General features: G+C 52.7%; 1 protein-coding gene across 1 annotated transcript in view; it reads right to left on the reverse strand.

Moving 5' to 3' along the window:
- Positions 1–13,629: 13,629 nt before the first annotated feature.
- Positions 13,630–18,896, reverse strand: part of SPR (sepiapterin reductase (7,8-dihydrobiopterin:NADP+ oxidoreductase)) — a 48,983-nt gene continuing 43,716 nt past the window's right edge. The window contains exons 2-4 of the mRNA XM_015427427.1: positions 17,431–17,553; positions 15,191–15,481; positions 13,630–15,103 (exon numbers count right to left, since the gene is read on the reverse strand). Of these exons, the coding sequence (XP_015282913.1) occupies positions 14,913–15,103; positions 15,191–15,481; positions 17,431–17,553 (605 nt within the window). The 3' untranslated portion in view covers positions 13,630–14,912. The remainder of the gene's footprint in view (positions 15,104–15,190; positions 15,482–17,430; positions 17,554–18,896) is intronic.

Here is an 18,896-nt window from a genome sequence, read left to right on the forward strand (position 1 = left end):
CAGATACTAGTTCAACACTCTTAACCACTACACCACAATAAAATACCAATGAAACAACAATTTTAAAAACACATAAAAGATAACAACGCCTATGGCAGAGTTGGCCCTGGGAGTGTTCAATATAATCAGCACAGGTGTATCTCTGAGCATACACATGGTACTTTCCCCTTTCCAGTCATTATCTCCAGGCAGCTTTCACAAGAACCAGGATTAAGATTCTGGGTTCCAGGCCAAGGATGTGGCTTCTGCCCAGGATGGCCAATGGATATCGCTCTTCTTAGAGCGCCTGTCGGTGGTGGTGGGAGAGAACCGGTGGGAATTGGCTCAGGGGGCACATCAGCCACCGTGGCGCATGGCTGCTCCTACGCAGGAGGCACCCAGGAGCCACAGCTGAGCACGTCATTGCCTCGTCTCAGGGCTGAGATCACAAAACATCCCAGAGAGCAGTGGAACATCAAATAATTAAATAACGACACAAATGATAAAATGGGACACTGCCCGCAAGTGGCAGACATGTTCTCCCCAGGGAACAAGAGAAGCCAGAGAAATGGGCCACACGAGAAGAAACCACACCATAACAGGCCTCACCGTGGCGTGGGGCCTGGCGCACTTTGAGGGGGAGGGAATTCCAGAGCAGGGGGGTCTCCCCCCCAAAAGCACACGTTCTGGTGGCCCTTAATCGTTCCACAGATGGAGGAGACAGCAGAGGGTCCCTTCTCTCTTCAGACCTCAGCCACCCCCCCTATAGAGGGGTGGTACCTCATCTCACAGAAGGTGGTGATGGCCGGGGTGGGGGGGATGTGTGGGGGAAGGCCTTCTTTCCAGTCCCCCGGGATCCAGGCAACTGAATGCCTTAAAGGTTAAACTCCGCTCTCTGAATCTGACCCCGGAACACCTCGGTAGAACACGCGGAACTGGTGCCAGAAGGCAGGCAGGGGGTCAAGCGCCTCATTCTGCTCCTGCTTCTTTCCTGTCTGCCCCCCATGTGGAGTGGAGCCCTGAGGTGACCGGTGTGTCCCTGATGGTGGCCGGAAAGGGGCACAGCTGGCGCACATGCCAAGGCCGGCAAAAAGAGCTCCTGCTCACCGGCCAGCATTGGGCCACCACACAAGCAGCCACACTGGATCCGGCCGTACTCCCGGGCTGCAGGTCTCATCCCTGTAGGGTAGCTTGACCCCTTCTAAGACGGGAGGATGCCCCAGACTCTGATTGGGGGCCACAGTGGGAGGGCCTCTGGAGTTCTGGCCCCGGTGGTGGACCTCCCGATGGCCCCTGGGTTTTGGCCCCTGTGTGACACAAGAGTGTTGGACTGGATGGGCCACTGGCCTTATCCAACAAGGCTTCTCTTATTTTCGTACATCTGGGGCAGTGATGCTCTGTCTTCTTGGTACTTGGGGGGGGGCAACAGTAGGAGGGCTTCTGGTGTCCTGGCCCCACTGCTGGACCTCCTGGTGACCTCTGGTGTTTTTGGCCACTGTGTGACACAGAGTGTTGGACTGGATGGGCCCCTGGCCTGATCCAGCATTGGCTTCTCTGATGTTCTTGGGTGCCCACAAGGCCTAACCACTCCAGGCCCCCTTGTTCTTCAATGCCTGGGGGGGGGATCAGTCCCAGGTGGGAGGCACACAGCTGTTTTCCTCCAAAGCGATCACTGACTCTCTCGGGAGCCTTGGAGGCGGACCACCATTGCCACGCTGAGAAGGCAACACCCCTTGGCTGGGTGAACACGACTCCCTTGCACTGGGCGAGGGACAGGCCGCTTCTGGGCGACACAGGTGAGGCAAGAGCGCCCTCTGGTGCTCCTTGGAAATGAGTCGGCCTTGCTCAAGCCCTCCACAGCCAACATGCAAACCGTTCTGGGGGGTGGTGGCCCTGTTGGGCTGCGGTCACCAGTGTTCCCTCTAAGCTGAGTTAGTGTGAGTTAGCTCACAGTTTTTTAGCCTGTGGATCACACATTTTTGTCTTAGCTCGGGAAGGAGGGCTCCAGAGCAAACTAATTTATGCAGCAGCCAAACTGCTTGCTCACAGCTTTAATGCCAGGAGCTCACAAAGTAGGATTTTTGCTCACGGGACTCCACAGCTTAGAGGGAGCATTGGTGCCTGGAGATCTCCCAGAATTCCAACTGATCTTCGGACCAGTGTTCCCCCTAAGCTGAGTTAGTGTGAGTTAGCTCTCAGTTTTTTTAGCTTCCGGCTCACATCTTAGAGGGAACATGTATGCCAATAAAAGGTATTTGAATTGAACTGGCAAAATCCAGTTGGAAAGTGGATTGAAAGGGGATTATTTAGTGAGTGTGATTGCGGTCTTGGTCTGCCACAGAACAGCCAGAACTCCAGTGCAGCAGCAGCCCCTCAGAGACCGACAAGATGTGGGGGGTGTCAGCTTCCGAGAGTCAAGGCTCCCTTCGTCAGATACAAGTGAGAATGGAGATTTCGGAGCCCTTTTATCTCAGTCAGAAGGGGTATGTGTGTGTGTGTGTGTGTGTGTGTGTGTGTGTGTGTGTGTGGCGGGGGGGCTGTTGCAAAGAAGGAGCTCAGGATGTGAAGGTAGAATGTGCACAGCAATTCACTCGGTTAGAGCAGAGGGGAAACGCTGGAGGTGCAAACAGCCGCTCTGGTCCTGGTACCCAGGGCCAGTGTTGCCTCTAAGCTGAGTGGGTGTGAGCTAGCTCTCAGTTTTTTACCCTCCGGCTCAGACATTTTTGCCTTACCTCAGGAAGGATGGCTCCAGAGCAAACTAATTTGTGCAGCAGCCAAATCACTCACTCACAACTTTAATGTCATGAAATATACTGGGTTCGAGACACGTATAGTGATCAGCTCATAGTTTATTAGTTAAGACAACTCTAGCAGGGCCGGAGCCCCGCTTATATGCATGCAAAACACCCCACCCCACGCACACCCACTCCCCGTGATAGGCTATTTACAAAACATTACTACTTGATAGGTTTATTCTAGAGTCCTGGTCTAGAATCTTGTGCTTCAAGCTCAGCCAGTCCCTAGGGCAATGGTGGCGAACCTATGGCATGGGTGCCAGAGGTGGCACTCATAGCCCTCTCTGTGGGCATGCGTGCCATCGCCCCAGCCAGGCCCAGACCATCATTAAAGTGTGGGATTCTCTGCCAAATAATTTTAAGTACATGACAGCATTTGGGATTGCTTTCCTTACTTTGTTTGGATCATCTTAAGTTAATGTATGAGTTGTTCTTTCTAAAGTAAAACCTCAGTATTCAGGTTAAATTGCCGTGTTGGCACTTGGCGATAAATAAGTGGGTTTTGGGTCGCAGTTTGGGCACTCGGTCTCTAAAAGGTTCGCCATCACTGCCCTAGGGTGGTTCAGTCAGGGATGATTCAGTCTCAATACATAACGTCAGTAGCTCACAAAGTCGAATTTTTGCTCACAAGACTCCACAGCTTAAAATGGGAAGCTGTATGCAAATATGATGATGTGAGCGAGATATTTGGCTTGCTATTTTAAAATGTATGGCTCTTTTCTATGTAAATTGTTAAACTTTGCCCAATTTGGGCAAGTAAAAAAAAAAAAAGACTCCATAGCTTAGAGGGAGCATTGCCCAGGGGGCCTGCCTCAGGCGTAATCTTCATGGGGGCGGCGGGGCTTCAGCCCCCGCCGAAATTTTCAGGAAGGTGCTCAGCCTCCCCCGGGAGCCACCCTTGCTCCTAGAAAAGCAATGCCTCTGGTCCAGCCCCAGTCCCCCCCCCCGGGAAATTGGAAAGTCTACACCCTTCCCTCCCCTGGCTCAGTGGACTTCTTAGCTTAGCCTGCCGGTAGACAGGAAAACCTAAACCCAGAAAGCTCCTGAGAGAAGCCGCTCCAAGCTTGCTTGTCTCTAGGGTCCGACTGGACTCGAACCTTTCCCTTCCAGTGCACGCCAATGGAGCCACCCACCTGAAAACGACAACCTCTCCAGGGCCTCTTTCTCCGATTCTGGGCTAAGAGAAAGGAAGTTTGTAGCATCTGCTACAAAGCCATGACTTCTCTCTCTCTCTTTTTAAACAAAAGCGAGGGAACATTTCCCGTAAGTAGCTTCAGGAAGCAAAACATGCTGGGAAACGGGGCACGGAAGATTCGAGACTTGCCGAAGCCAACAAAGCCTCCAGGGCCAAAGATGGTGTTTGGCTTTGACACCGCTCCCGCCTCTGCAGGGCTGAAGGTTTGCAAGTTTTGGATTCAACCCCCCCCCCCCAATTTTGCAAGTTTTAGGCTGGTCTTTCAGCTCCCTCTACTGCCTAAATGTGGTATGACTGGAAGTGCTTTCGTTTTACAGATTCAGGCGGGTTGCCGTGTTGGTCTGAAGCAACAAGACACAGTTTGAGTCCAGGGGCACTTTTAAGAACAAGGAAATTTAATTCCAGGTATAAGCTTCTGTGTGCATGCTCTGAAGAAGTCCGACGAAGTCTGTATGGACATAAGAGAACAGTTGTTGTTGTTGTTCAGTCGCACAGTCAAGTCTGACTCTTCGCGACCCCATGGACCAGATCCCGCCAGGCCTTCCGGTCTTCCACCGTCCTCTGAAGTTCGCTCAATTTCATGTTCATTGCATCTATGACTGTCCAACCATCTCATCCTTTGCCGTCCCTGTCTCCTTTGACCTTCAATCTTTCCCAGCATCAGGGTCTTCTCCAGTGAGTGCTCCCTTCTCATTGGGTGGCCAATGTATTTGAGCTTCAGCTTCAGTCTCTGGCCTTCCAGGGAACAGTCAGGGTTGGTTTCTTTTAGGATTGACTGATTTGATCTTCTTGCAGTCCAAGGAGGGACTCTCAAGAGTCTTCTCCAGCACCATAGTTCAAAAGAATCTATTCTTCGGCACTCAGCCTTCCTTATAGTCCAACTCTCGCAGCCATACATGACTACTGGGAATACCATTGCTTTGACCATGCGGACTTTTGTTGGCACGGAGATGTCTCTGTTTTTTATCATGCTGTTGAGGTTCGCCAAGAGAACATAAGAGAAGCCAATGTTGGATCAAGCCAGTGGCCCATCCAGTCCAACACTCATTGTGTCACACAGCGGCCAAAAAATACCAGGTGCCATCAGGACAGTAGAAGCCTTCCCACTGTTGCCCACCCCCCCAAGCACCAAGAAGACAGAGCATCCCTCACCTGTACTCAGGTGCAAAAAGAAAGCTCACACCCAGAATTAAACTTCCTTGGTCTTAAAGGTGCCAGTCTGGACTCAGACTTTGCACTTTTTACGGAGCTGAAGTAGAGTATATCGATGTTACTTCTACCATTCCGAGATATATTGGATGTGATTACCTCAGTCATGATCAGACTGCAGATGAAGGGGCTTTTAAAGCTGCGGTGGCTCAAGGGGTTAAGATGCTGAACTGCAGGCTGTGGAAGGTCGGTAGTTCAGCAGTTCGAGACACGAGTGTGCCGCATGATGGAGTGAGCTCCCGTCTCTAGTTCCAGCTCCTGCCAACCTAGCAGTTGGAAAGCAAGAAATTGCAAGCAGATAAATAGGTACCACTTTTGGTGGGAAGGTAACAGTGTTCCGTGCACCTTGGTGTTTGGTCATGCCGGCCACATGACCACGGAGAAGCATTCAGACAGCGCTGGCTCTTTGGCTTTGAAACCGAGATGAGCACCGCAACCCTAGAGTCGGACTCAACTGGCTTTCGAGCAAGGGAACCTTTACCTTTACTTTTTTAATATTTCAAAAATAATGTGCAGTGAGACGGTTTTTAAAAAAACAAAACAAAGAGCTACTCCTTGTTTGCGTCACTTCAAAAGCTTGCCTCAGCACCCGATCACAGGGTTTCCCCAACACAATCCTGCTGGGCCTCCATAAGTCATGAGCACATCGCTCACCTCTCTTCCAGCCCAGGGTTTTCCCCAGCCCTGCTGCTGGAGGAGGAGGAGGAGGAGAGTCCTGTGCCACAAGCCTCTCTTTGCAGAGCATTTCACAGACTCTCCTGGACCGCGTCCTGCAAGAATCACCACTCAGGGCCACAGACCTGCCTGGGCTGGGCTTGCCGGACTCTTTCTGCTGCTCTTATTTCCTTCCACCCTCATCCTAACGCCTTCTAATGGTCCCTTTTGCTTCAGTGACATCGGCTGCCACGGTGGGGCGCTCAGCAGAGCCTGCAAACGGAAATGTTTTCCCTTCTGATAACAACAGTTTCAGAGGGGAGCCGTGTTGGTCGGCAGTCAAGGAGCCAGATCCCGCAGCACCTTTGAGACCAGCCCGAGTTTTGGGGAAGGAGCTTTTGAGAATCAAAGCGCCCTTCGTCAGAGACACACACTGAGAGGAAGTGGGCAGAACTACTCCAGGTCCTTCAAGTAATGCTCCCTCTAAGCTGTGGAGTCTTGTGAGCAAAAATCCTACTTTGTAAGCTACTGGCATTAAGGTTGTGAGCGAGAGATCTGGCTGCTGCATAAATCAGTTTGCTTTGGAGCCCCATCCTTGAGCCATCCCTAAACTAGCCCTGGGGTCGAGTTGAGCTTGCGCCCACAAAACAATAGTTGGCTAGGATCCTAGAATGGTCCAATAGAGAAACAATGTAATGTAAATAGCCTATCGTTGGGCGAGGGAGTGTTTGGGGTGTGGTTTTTTGCTGTGGTGGCTCAAGTGGTTAAGACGCTGTGGAAGGTCGGTAGTTCAGCAGTTCGAGACCCGGGTGCCGCATGACGGAGTGAGCTCCCGTCTCTAGTTCCAGCTCCTGCCAACCTAGCAGTTCGAAAGCAAGAAATTGCAAGTAGATAAATAGGTACCACCAGTGGGAAGGGAACAGCGTTCTGTGTGCCTTGGTGTTTAGTCATGCCGGCCACATGACCACGGAAACGTCTTCGGACAACGCTGGCTCTTCGGCTTTGAAACGGAGATGAGCACCGCAACCCTAGAGTCGGATTCGACTGGCTTTTGAGCAAGGGAACCTTTACCTTTTTGGCATGCTTAAAAACCAGGCTGCTGCCTGGGATTTGGTCTTCCTTCTCCTTGCTGAAATCACTAATAAAGTAGAGCTGATCACTGTACTTGGGGTCTGTTCACCCACGGAGCCCACTATTTGCAGCCTTCACTTCCTCCCAGGTTTGGAGCTGGTCCATCTTCCGAGGCGGAGGACATCCAGAACCATGCCTAATTCGTTGTATATAACCCCGGTGCTAAATGCCCTGCTCCTCGATGTCTTTCGTTGCTCCCCAGGAAGAGATCCTCTTCCAAGCCCTGCTGGGTCTTCAGAGCCACGCAGGTGTCAGGCACTCACTGTCGAGGGGCCTCGCCTGCACCCTCCCCCTTGATTCCAGTCTCACTTGCTGGTCCTGAAGAAGCTCCCGCCCAGAAAGGGCTTCCCTTTGGGCCTTGCTTGAGCATGACGGGTCCCCGGCAGGCATGTCCTTGTCTTGGCTGCCAGCGACTAGCCCTGACCCGAACCTCCGCTGGAGCCGGATCTTGCTGTTTGGCATGGTTCCATCCAGGGCACGGCGTGTCCTTTTGGGGGGTATTTTGTATACGTGCATGCAGGGCTCTTTTTGTAGAAAAAGCCCAACAGGAACTCATTAGCATATTAGGCCACACCCAATAGCAGAAACTCATCAGCATATTAAGCCACACCCCCGACAGCACCACTCATTCGCATACTAGGCCGCACCCCCATGTTACCAGAAGTGTGGTCATCCAGCCACACCCACCTTTTGCTTCTTATTCTGTTACCTTGTTTGTTGTCAAAACCTTTTTTTGTAGCAGGGACTCCTTTGCATGTTAGGCCACACACCCCTAAAGTAGCCAATCCTAATGAGTTTCTGCTGTTGGGTGTGGCCTATTATGCTAATGAGTTCCTGCTGGGAGTGACCAACTCAGGAGCCAGCCGGAACTCCATTCCTGTGCGTTCCTGCCCAAAAATAGCCCTGTGTGCATGTGTGTTTGAGTGTTTGTGCACCTGCAGGTCATGGCGACCTCTGGTGACTGACCCCTGTTGGGGGCCTTGAGGATATTCGTAGCAGTGGCTGAATCAAGCCTGCCCCCACCTCCTGACTGCTGGTATTCTGAGGAGGTCTCCCATCCAAGTACTTGCCAGAGTCGACCCTGCTTAACTTCTGAGATTGGGCTTGGCTGGGCTATAAGAACATAAGAGAAGCCAATGTTGGATCAGGCCAATGGCCCATCTAGTCCAACACTCTGTGTCACACAGTGGACAAAAATACCAGGTGCCATCGGGAGGTCCATCAACAGGGCCAGGGCACTAGAAGCCCTCCCACTGTTGCCCCCACCCCCCAAGCACCAAGAAGACAGAGCATCCCTTGCCCCAGACCGAGAGTTCCTATCTATATACCTTGTGACTAATAGCCACTGGTGGACTTCTGCTCCATATGTTTATCCAATTCCCTCTTGAAGCCGTCCATGCTTGTAGCTGCCGTCACCTCCTGTGGCAGTGAATTCCAAGTGTTCATCACTCTTTGGGTGAAGAAGGACTTCTTTTTATCTGTTCTAACCCGACTGCTCTGCAATTTCATGGAGTGCCCACGAGTTCTTCCAACTCTAACTTTCTATGATTCTATGAACCAAAGTGGGCCGCGAAGAGCTCCAGGAGGCTATCTAGGTCAGGGCTGCAGTGTGCCTTCTTGAATGCCAGCCAGAGTGCCCCAACCAGCTGCCTACACATTGGTCTTGCTATTCATGTGAGTCATTTGACCTGGTGTGCCAAGCTCTTGGGTGCGTGTGGGGAATTTCCTATCAGCAGTTTTCTGATCTACCGAAGCACAGAGAATGTCTTGGAGGGTGGAAAGTCCTTGGCTCTGTTTCCCCTCCGATAACCCCCAGGGCCCTCTGCCTGGCAGACCAGGCCAATGTTTCATGGAATTCATGCAAAGCATGGCATGTACCAGTATCCCAGGGTGAACCACCTGCCCAAGGGCACAGTCTCTGCTTGGAGGAGTCCAGCACTCTCCCACTTTGGTCTTCTCGCCTCTCCCAAACATCTACCCGGAAGCCTGCCTTCCTCAGCCCCGCCTGTGGTGGCTACTTAACACCGTTCAGTGCTGCGCTAACGGCAACTTTGCACATGCTCACAGGCAAGGGGGCACAATGGTTCCAGTGTTAAACACTGAGCAATAATGGCCTGCCTGACACTGCCATGGCCGATGTTTTGCTGCAATTCCAAAGGAAAACACGGACTTAGCATTTCAGGTCTCAGTGACAGGCACAAGCAGCCACTTGGCGTGACGGGGTCTCAGGCTAGATCTGTCCCGCTAACTCTGCCGCATTTCTCCTCTGGGAACAGCTCACATCTGGGGGATGCTCCATGCAGTAGGGAGAGCATCAACTTCTATGGTACAGACCCATGGGATCCAACCCAATGACCACACAGGGGGCTTGGGGCCATCTTGTTTCTTCTTACCAGTAGGGACCAGCAAATTGATAGTTCTTGCAATGGAGAGAGGCGAGCAGAGTCACTGCCAGTGCTATTCTGTTTGTTCATAAATGATTTGGAATTTGGGGCAAGCCACGTTTGCTGATGGTACTGAAGTATGCACGACGGTGAGAATGGGAGGGACTTGGCTTGACAGCAGCTCATGTGGAAGGGATATGGGTGTTCTGGTTGATCACGAGCTGAACATGAGCCTGCAGTGGGATGTGGCTGTGAAGAAGGCTAAGGCAATCTTAGGATGCATTGACAGAAGCCTTGTGTCCAGATCACGGGAGGTGGTCGTTCCGCTCTGTTCTGCTATAATCAGGCCTCACCTGGAGTCCTGTGTCCAGTTTTGGGCACCACATTTTAAGAAGGATGTTGACCAGCTCGAGCATGTCCAGAAGAGGGCAACCAGGATGGTGAGAGGGTTGGAATCCAAGTCTTAGGAGGAGAGGCTGAAAGAGTTGGGTCTGTTTAGCCTGGGAAAGAGAAGGCTTAGAGGGGACATGATTGCAGTCTTCAAGTATCTGAAGGGCTGTCGTGTAGAAGAGGGATCAGATCTCTTCTCTCTTGCTCCGGATTGCAAAACTAGATCTAATGGGTGGAAATTACAAGGGAGTTGTTACTGGCTCAATATCAGGAGAAACTTCCTAACTGTAAGTGGTTGAGCAGTAGAACAGACTGCCGTGGGAGGTGGTGGGTGCTCCTTCGCTGGACGTTTTCAAGCGGAGGCTGGACGACCATCTTTCGGGTATGTTGTAGGTATGTAGGGCTATCTTTCGGCTATGCTCCTGCAGAGTGCCGGGGGTTGGACTAGATGACCTGCAAGGTCCCTTACAACTCTAACATTCTATGATTCTATGAACCAAAGAGCTCCAGGAGGGTCTCTTGAAATTGTGTAAGCCGGCAACAACGTGGCTAATGAAGTTCAACATGGGGGAGTGTAACACGATGCACAACGTCCCCCTTAACTGTAGACATATACTAACGGGCTCTAAAGTGTCTGAGGCCAAGACTGAAAGAGATGTCGGGGTTATAGCGGATGGCTCAACGAAAACGTCAACCCGCTGCACAGCAGCAGTGAAAAAGACAAGCTCTGTGTCGGGGATTATTAGGAAAAGGACTGAGAATAAAACGGCCAGCATTGTAGTGCCCTGGTACAGATCTGTGGTGCGGCCTCCTTTGGAATACTGTGCACAGTTCTGGCCACCGTGCCTCCAAAAGGCGTTAGCAGAGCTGGGAAAAGTACAAAACACGACAGCTAAGAAGATAGAGGGGTTGGAGTACCTTCCCTGTCAGGGAAAGCTGAAGAGTCTGAAGATGGCGGCAGTGGGGGGGGGGGACAACACAGGTTTATAGCATTATGCGCAGGGTGGAGAGACAGAGCTTTTTCTTTGCACTTTGGAGGTGCAGTTGGAGCCTACGCAGCTAATGGATGCCCAGGCAACCTCCATCACCCGTAGCACCGTATATCAATTTTGGCTGGTATGCTAGATACATCCACTCTGTGGAGGTGGAGAATGTCACTCGTACCTCTGCTCTGTTTTTGTTGCAACATACTGGAGTAATCATGCCTTGATGCAGGGCCCCCCAACAGGGTGCCCGTGGGCACTACAGCACCTGTACACACCTTTCCTGGAGGCTGCCAGGTGTTCTCGGAAAGTGGGTGGAGCCAGTCAGGACGTCCGCCCCACAGGGCTTCTGACTGGCAATTGGAGATCTGATGGACTGTGCAGCTGTTTTAAAAGTCCCTTCAGTGACAAATGTGGAAAAATGTGGTTTGGATTCTATGACTGTTAGGTGGATCTGTAACTGGTTGACAGATGGCACCCAAAGAGTGCTTGTGAATGGTTCCTCATCTTCTTGGGAGAGGAGTGACATGTGGACTGCCTCAAGGATCTGTCCTGGGACCAATGTTCCCTCTAAGCCGTGGAGTCTTGTGAGCAAAAATTCTACTTTGTGAGCTACTGGCATTAAAGTTGTGAGCAAGCGATTTGGCTACTACATAAATTAGTTTCCTCTAGAGCCATCCTTTCTGAGCTGAGACAAAAACGTGTGAGCTGGAGGCTAAAAAATGGTGAGCTAGCTCACACTAACTCAGCTTAGAGGGAACACTGCCTGGGACCTGTTTTGGTCAACATCTTTAGCAATTATTTGGATGAAGGAACAGAGGGGATGCTTATTAAATTTGCAGATGATACTAAATTGGGAGGGGTGGCAAATACGGTAGAAGACAGAGTCAGGATACAGGATGATCTTGACAGGCTGGAAAACTGGGCTAAAACAAATTTAATGAATTTCAATGAGGATAAATGTAAAGTTCTGCATTTAGGTAGGAAAAATCAAATGCATAATTATAGGATGGGGGAGACTTGTCTTGGCAGTAGTATGTGCGAAAAGTTTCTAGGGGTCTTAGTAGACCATACACTGAACATGAGTCAGCCATGTGATGCGGTTGCTAAAAAGGCAAATGTGATTTTGGGCTGTATCAACAGAAGTAGAGTGTCCAGATCATGCGATGTGATGGTACTTTACTCTGCTCTGGTTAGACCTCACCTAGAGTACTGTGTTCAGTTTTGGGCACTGCAATTTACGAAGGATATAGACAAGCTGGAACGTGTCCAGAGGAGGGCAACGAAGATGGTGAGGGATCTGGAGACCAAGTCCAATGAGGAAAGGTTGAAGGAGCTCGGTATGTTTAAGCCTGGAGAGGAGACGACTGAGAAGGAGATATGATAACCATCTTCAAGCACTTGAAGGACTGTCATCTAGGGAATGGTGCGGAATTGTTTTCTGTTAACCCAGAAGGTCGGACCAGAACCAACGAGTTGAAATTAAATCAGAAGAGTTTTCAGCTAAACATTAGGAAGAGCTTTCTGACAGAGTGGTTCCTCAGTGGAACAGGCTTCCTTGGGAAGTGGTGGGCTCTCCTTCTCTGGAGGTTTTCAAACAGAGGCTAGATGGCCATCTGACAGCAATGTGAATTCTGTGAACTTAGGCATATCACGGGAAGGGAGGGCAGGAAGGGTCGCCTCAGTGCTTAGTTCTTGTGGCCCTTTTTTACACACCCAGGGAAGTGCTGGTTGCCACTTTGGAGTCAGGAAGCAATCCTGGAGGGTTTTTTTGTCACCTTCTGGGCATAGAACAGCAGTCACTGGGGGTGTGGGGGGGGAGGTATTTGTGAATTTCCTGCATTGTGCAGCGGGTTGGACTAGATGACCCTGGAGGTCCCTTCCAACTCTATGATTCTAACTGCCACCACCTCACAAGGATCTTCCCTGCATTACTGCGTGTGCGTGTGTCTGCACAAACAGGCCTGTAAACAACATGTTTATTTTATTCAGTTCGGAAGCATTCATTTCATGGGTTACCAGTCAGGTATGCACGGTGAAGGAATCCAATACCCACAGGAGAGGCCGGCAGACAATTTGCGATGATCCAAGAAGTGAAGAGTTCCCCCCTCTAGAACTTGCCCAGGAGGCCCCATTCTCATGGAGGGTGTCAACCAGTGTCCAGGCTGTAATAATTCTACCTGTTGCTGAGGCACCGTGGGATCAGTCGATGGGCTCTTTTTGTAGCAGGGACTCCTTTGCATCTTAGGCGACACACCCCTAATGTAGCCAACCCTCCAAGAGTTTACAGTAGCCCCTGTAAGAAGAGCTACATTGGCTACATTAGGGGTGTGTCGCCTAAGATGCACAGGGATTCCTGCTAAAAAAACCTAAAAACCAAACCTCCCTGCATACAGCAAGCCTGGGACCAAAGTCTTGCTTTCTTCCCAGCTCCTCCCGTTTTATATGCAGGGGATTTGTCCAGGCATCCCCTTAGGCAAACCGCTTGCCTGCAAGGAACACCCCTGCAAGGACCAAGCTGCGGTGACCCAATGTCTGCAGCTCCCCAGGGTGGAAATGCAAGGAACCCATTTTTAGAAGGAGCCCCTCAGATGACCTGCACGTGGTAGGGGGGGGGGCACGAAGGGAGCAGCCGGAAGGGAGCCAGAGGCCGTCACCACCTCGTCAGGCTCCGGGGGCCACTACTCAGGTCACACTGAGTTGGGGCAACGGATGGGCCACGAGGGCCTACCAGAACTCTGTTCAATGAATATGCTTCCAGAAAAATGTAAGAAACAGGACTCTTGTCTCATTCTACCCATAGTCACGGTCCCTAGAATACTGTATGAGAGTTATTGGAACTAATAAATAAATGACTGGAAGTAGCTGAAATGGACAAATTAACTTTAATCTTGAAAGGACATCGAGAGAACAAATGTGAAGAAACACAGTCAAGACTTTACCACTGGTTTGAAGAACTGAAATACTGAAATACGTTATGACCAAAAAAAGAGGTGAATAAGAACTTTAAATAGTGTGCAAAGTTTGGACAGTATCATACGGCGTAGAAATAAGTTTTAAGTGGGCAACAAATCCTTTACTCAGAGTATGAAGGGATGCTCCCATTTCCCATTTGTGTTCAGTATTGTTTGTGTTTGTTTGCATGTTTGTGGTGTGTGTTTAATACAACAAATTTATACTAGTGTCACGAGGTCAGAGTGCGGGGAAGGCGGGCAGCAGCAGACTTTGGCAGAGTTCAGGCAGGTGACGAACCTGGTGGGTTCCCTCTTGCGCACCACCCCTCCGGTTCCCTTTCAGGGCCGCATCAGCCCCCTCCTGCTTCCCTCAGCTCCCAATCCGACAACTCTCAAGTTCACACGGGCACGCTGCAGGCCGGCCTCTCCCCCCCCCCCAGGCCTCACGAGGGCAGCTGCTGTTGCCTCAGAGTCATCATGGCTGCCGTGTCCCAAGACACAAAGGCTCTGGGAAAGGGCCCAGGCTGGAGAGCCCCGCCTCAGGCCTAGGCGCAAAGAAGGCGGGCCCTCGCACTCCCGGCTGAGGCCCTTCGGGTCCGCTGACTCCGCTCTCTTCGCAGAGCAGGCCCCGTCCTTCCCTGGCACACCCCCACCCCTCAGTAGGACCACCGGGATTCCCCCCTCTCTCGGCTGCCGCCACCGGAGACCCCCTCCCCGACGTCCCACGAAGTTAGCTGAGGAGGCCACAGGAAAGCCCGAGAGTGCCCCTGAGACGTGCTGCGAGGGAGGCAAGGCCTCAAGGCCAAGAGAAGCTTTCTGTCTCGGAGCAGAGGCCAAGGCGCCTCCCAACCCTGAAGATGGGGGTGGCGCTAGGGCAGACTCCTGCCGTCCCTTCCCCAGCTGCAGTGCGTCTGCCCCCAGTGAAGCCTCTGATGTGCGGCGGCTGGGTGGGATGCCCCCAGTCTTTGCCGCTCCGTGTGCAGAGCCCAGAGCACCCCCTAGGCGGGGGAAGCCCAAAGGAGGGTCCCCTGGTGCCCAGCTGACTGCCACGCCAGACCCCTTCCGTCCAGGCAATGGGGGAGGAATGAGGAACGTTCTCAAGGGCCTCTGGCTCTGCATGGGACGCTTTCGCCGCAGCCGGGAGAGAGGAACTTGGAGGTCTGGGCAGCCGCTGGAAGCGCCTTTTGCAGGAGCCAGAGCCGAGGGGGTGCTGGGTGCGGGACAAGCGCCCCGGGTGCTCAGACGTCGTAGAAGTCGACGTGCGCCCCCGATTCAAACGTGTCCTCCAGGAGAAGTTTCAGCAGCTTCTGGGACGAGACGTCGCAGTCGAGCAGCTGCCCCTGCTGCTTCATGCGGAGGAACTGCTCCCGCAGCTCCAGATCTCCCGACTGGGTGCGCGCCAGTTCTTGCATGTCCGTGTCCAGGGGCCCTAAGGACAGAAAGGACAATTGCCAGGTTGGGACGGGGACTGGGGCCGGGGGAGAGCGGAGGGGGCCGGCAGCACACCAAGGCTCACCTGGCGCATAGTTCAGCACTCTGACGTCCGGCTCCTCTGCCGCAAGAACCTGGAACATCATGTCCCGGGCGGCCTTCCCAGTGCAGTACAGGGCCCAGGACTTGAAGGGCTTCAGGGCACAGAGGGAGGAGATGTTCACCACCGTCCGGCACAAGCCTGGCTCCGCGGGGAAGGCCTTCAGGATGGAGGCGGTCAGACACAGTGCGGAGGTGACGTTGAGGTTCAGGTAGCCGTTGACTTCATCTGGGCTGGTGAAGTCTACAAACGCTTTGGAAATATCGCCGAGAGACGCTGGAAGAGGAGGAGAAGAAGAGGAGGAAGAAGAGTTGGTTTTCGTACCTTGCTTTTCACTACTCAAAGGAGTCTCAGAGTGGCTCCTTCCCCTCCCCACAACAGACAGACACCCTGTGAGCAATGCTCCCTCTAAGCTGCGGAGTCTTGTGAGCAAAAATTCTACTTTGTGAGCCACTGGCATTAAAGTTGTGAGCAAGCAATTTGGCTACTGCATAAATTAGTTTGCTCTGGAGCCCTCCTCCCTGAGCTAAGGCAAAAATCTGTGAGCAGGAGGCTAAAAAACTGTGAGCTAGCTCACACTAACTCTTTAGCTTGGAGAAAAGACGACTGAGGGGTGACATGATCGAGGTTTATAAGATTATGCATGGGAAAGAGCAGGTAAAGAAAGAGGTACTTTTCCCCCTTTCTCACAATACAAGAACTCGTGGGCACTCCATGAAACTGCAGAGCGGTCGGGTTAGAACGGATAAAAGGAAGTCCTTCTTCACCCAAAGAGTGATTAACACATGGAATTCACTGCCACAGGAAGTGGTGGGTGCTACAAGCATGGACGGCTTCAAAAGGGAATTAGATAAGCATATGGAGCAGAGGTCCATCAGTGGCTATTAGCCACAAGGTAGCTACTTAAGCAACTGAGGGCACCTGGTATTTCTGGCCACTGTGTGACACAGAGTGTTGGACTGGATGGGCCTTTGGCCTGATCCAACATTGGCGTCTCTTATGTTCTTATGTTCTTAACTCAGCGTGGAGGGAACACTGTCTGTGAGGAAGGTGGGGCTGAGAGAGCTCTTTCCAGAACTGCTTGCCCAACGTCACCTGGCAGCTGCGAGTGGAGGAGTGGGGAATCAAACTCGGTTCTTTCAGATTAGAGTCTGCGCACTTAACCACTACACCAAACTGTCTGTGTGTGTGAGCGGGCCAGATCTGCGCCAGCATAAAAGCCTCATGCAGACGTGATGAGGAAAGCGTAGGCCAATCGTTGCCTGGGCGGATCCTCATCTAGGAGAAGCCTGACACCTGCGGGGGGGGGGGGGGGGGGGGGGGGGAGAGCCACGGAACACGGAGAGCCTCCTCCTCTTTCAGTGAAACCAGAGCAGGTGCTCCAACCAGGCCGGGTTTGTGGGAAAACCCGGGCCCAGGAAGGATCTCAAGAGAGACAAGATGAGACCCTAACAGGGAAGTATAGCTTAGGAGGACTATGTGCTAGCTGAGGGTGAGCGGCCCCACTTGGAACCAGACTCAAGAGCCAAACACGCCGCTTCCTGCCTGGGCCCTTCTGAAGAGCCAAGCGAAAGTCTCTGTCTGTGGTGGGCGGTCCTCTCCTGCTGGTACCGATCCCCGGGCCACAAGAACGCCCCCCCCCCGCCCCATTCACCTTTGCTCCTGTCTTCAACCAAGGCCGAACACAGGGATTAGGAAACGCATGAGCAAACTCACATGACAGGCTGGCAAAATGTTGAAACCCCATATCTGGGGAGTGCACAGAACAGGAAGGGCGCGGCCAGAACTGTGGGCCCAAAGCGGCCGTGGTGGGCCACAGCCCACTGGAGCAACGGCCTCCGTCAGCACGGCCCTTCCGCTCTCCGTTTTGGGCAAACGGGGGAAAAGCAACATGCAACGAGGCTGACCCGAGAAGCCACAATGTTCAGAAACTAACAGGGGAGCATTTCAATCTCCCTCGAAATACTGCTGTAGGTTTGAAAGTCACGACCCTACCAAAAAACCCTTCCAAAGGAATACATACACAACGTGAAACTGCTGAATCGGAACGCGTCAAGAAATGTGGTCCTGTCTGTTATCCTGGCTCGAACGGAGAGCCGGGATGCCTCGCTTGCTGGGATTGCTAATAGCTGGGAGGGGAAAGTGGCCCTGCAAAAGCTGCCTCCCCCCTGCGCACCAAGAGCAGCCTGTTTGCCCGGCTAGTTCTGCCCAATTTGGCTGGGCACCTCTGTTTTTGTCACTGGCCTGGCCTGGCAGGGGGTGGGAGGCCACGAGCCAACCGGGAGAAGTCCGGGTGGCCAAAACAGCCGCTCTGTTCCTGCACTTTTTAGGAACTGGAAAGGGCTCATCTCAGGATGTTGCAACAGGCTCTAACAACCGCTGCTTTTGCCTGCTTCAGGCCGCTTGTTGTTTGTCTGCACAGAGAGGGAGGAAGGGAGGGAGGGAGGGAGAGGGGAGAGAGAGAGAGAGAGAGAGAGAGAGAGAGAGAGAGAGAGAACACACTCTGGCTCTTTCACGCTCCATGATGTGCCATGACCTCATCCTTTCCAGTCCCAGACACGGAGAATGGCAGCGGAAAGATGTTGGGCAGGATTCATCCCAAGCCCCTCTCTGCCCCACCTCCTCCTCCTCCATCCCTTCTCTCCCCTCCCCCCCCTGTGATTTTTCTTTAATAAAGGAAAAACTGAGCTCTGACTGGGGGGGGGCGCAGGTGGGAATAAAGGCTGGTGGTGTTTGCAAGAGAGGGCAACCAAGAAACCAGGAGGAGCCGGTGACTGGGGAGGAGGAGGGCGGCTGCGAAGGAGCTGGAGGAGGCTGGACAAACCCTTGCCAGGGATGCTCTAGGCTGGTCCTGCTTTGGGGGTGGGTTGGACTAAATGGCCCACGTGGTCCCTTCCGACGCTGTGTGGTCCTCTGATTCCAGAAGACCCTCCAAGGCCGGGATGTGTCGCTGGCTGGCGGCCCAGATCGAGATCCTGCACCCCACCGTGTCTCCCGTCCCTGTCTAGGACTGAGTAGTACTTCTTCACCCAAAGAGTGATTAACACTTGGAATTCACTGCCACAGGAAGTGGTGGCGGCTACAAGCATGGACGGCTTCAAAAGGGAATTAGATAAGCATATGGAGCAGAGGCCCATCGGTGGCCATTAGCCACATGGGATAGATAGCAACTCTCAGTCTGGGGCAAGGGATGCTCTGTCTTCTTGGTGCTTGGGGGGGTCAACAGTGGGAGGGGCTTCTAGTGTCCTGGCCCCACTGCTGGACCTCCTGATGGCCCCTGGTATTTCTGGCCACTGTGTGACACAGAGCATTGGACTGGATGGGCCACTGGCCTGATCCAATATTGGCTTCTCTTATGTCCTTCTATGGAGCAGAGGTCCATCAGTGGCTATTAGCCCCAAGGTATAGATAGGGGCTCTGGGGCAAGGGATGCTCTGTCTTCTTGGTGCTTGGGGGGGGGGTCAACAGTGGGAGGGCTCCTGGTGTCCTGGCCCCACTGCTGGACCTCCTGATGGCCCCTGGTATTTCTGGCCACTGTGTGACACAGAGCATTGGACTGGATGGGCCACTGGCCTGATCCAATATTGGCTTCTCTTATGTCCTTCTATGGAGCAGAGGTCCATCAGTGGCTATTAGCCCCAAGGTATAGATAGGGGCTCTGGGGCAAGGGATGCTCTGTCTTCTTGGTGCT

The sequence above is a fragment of the Gekko japonicus genome, unplaced genomic scaffold (genome assembly GCF_001447785.1).
Source record: "Gekko japonicus isolate JY-2015 unplaced genomic scaffold, Gekko_japonicus_V1.1 scaffold2702, whole genome shotgun sequence".
Lineage (NCBI taxonomy): Eukaryota > Metazoa > Chordata > Lepidosauria > Squamata > Gekkonidae > Gekko > Gekko japonicus.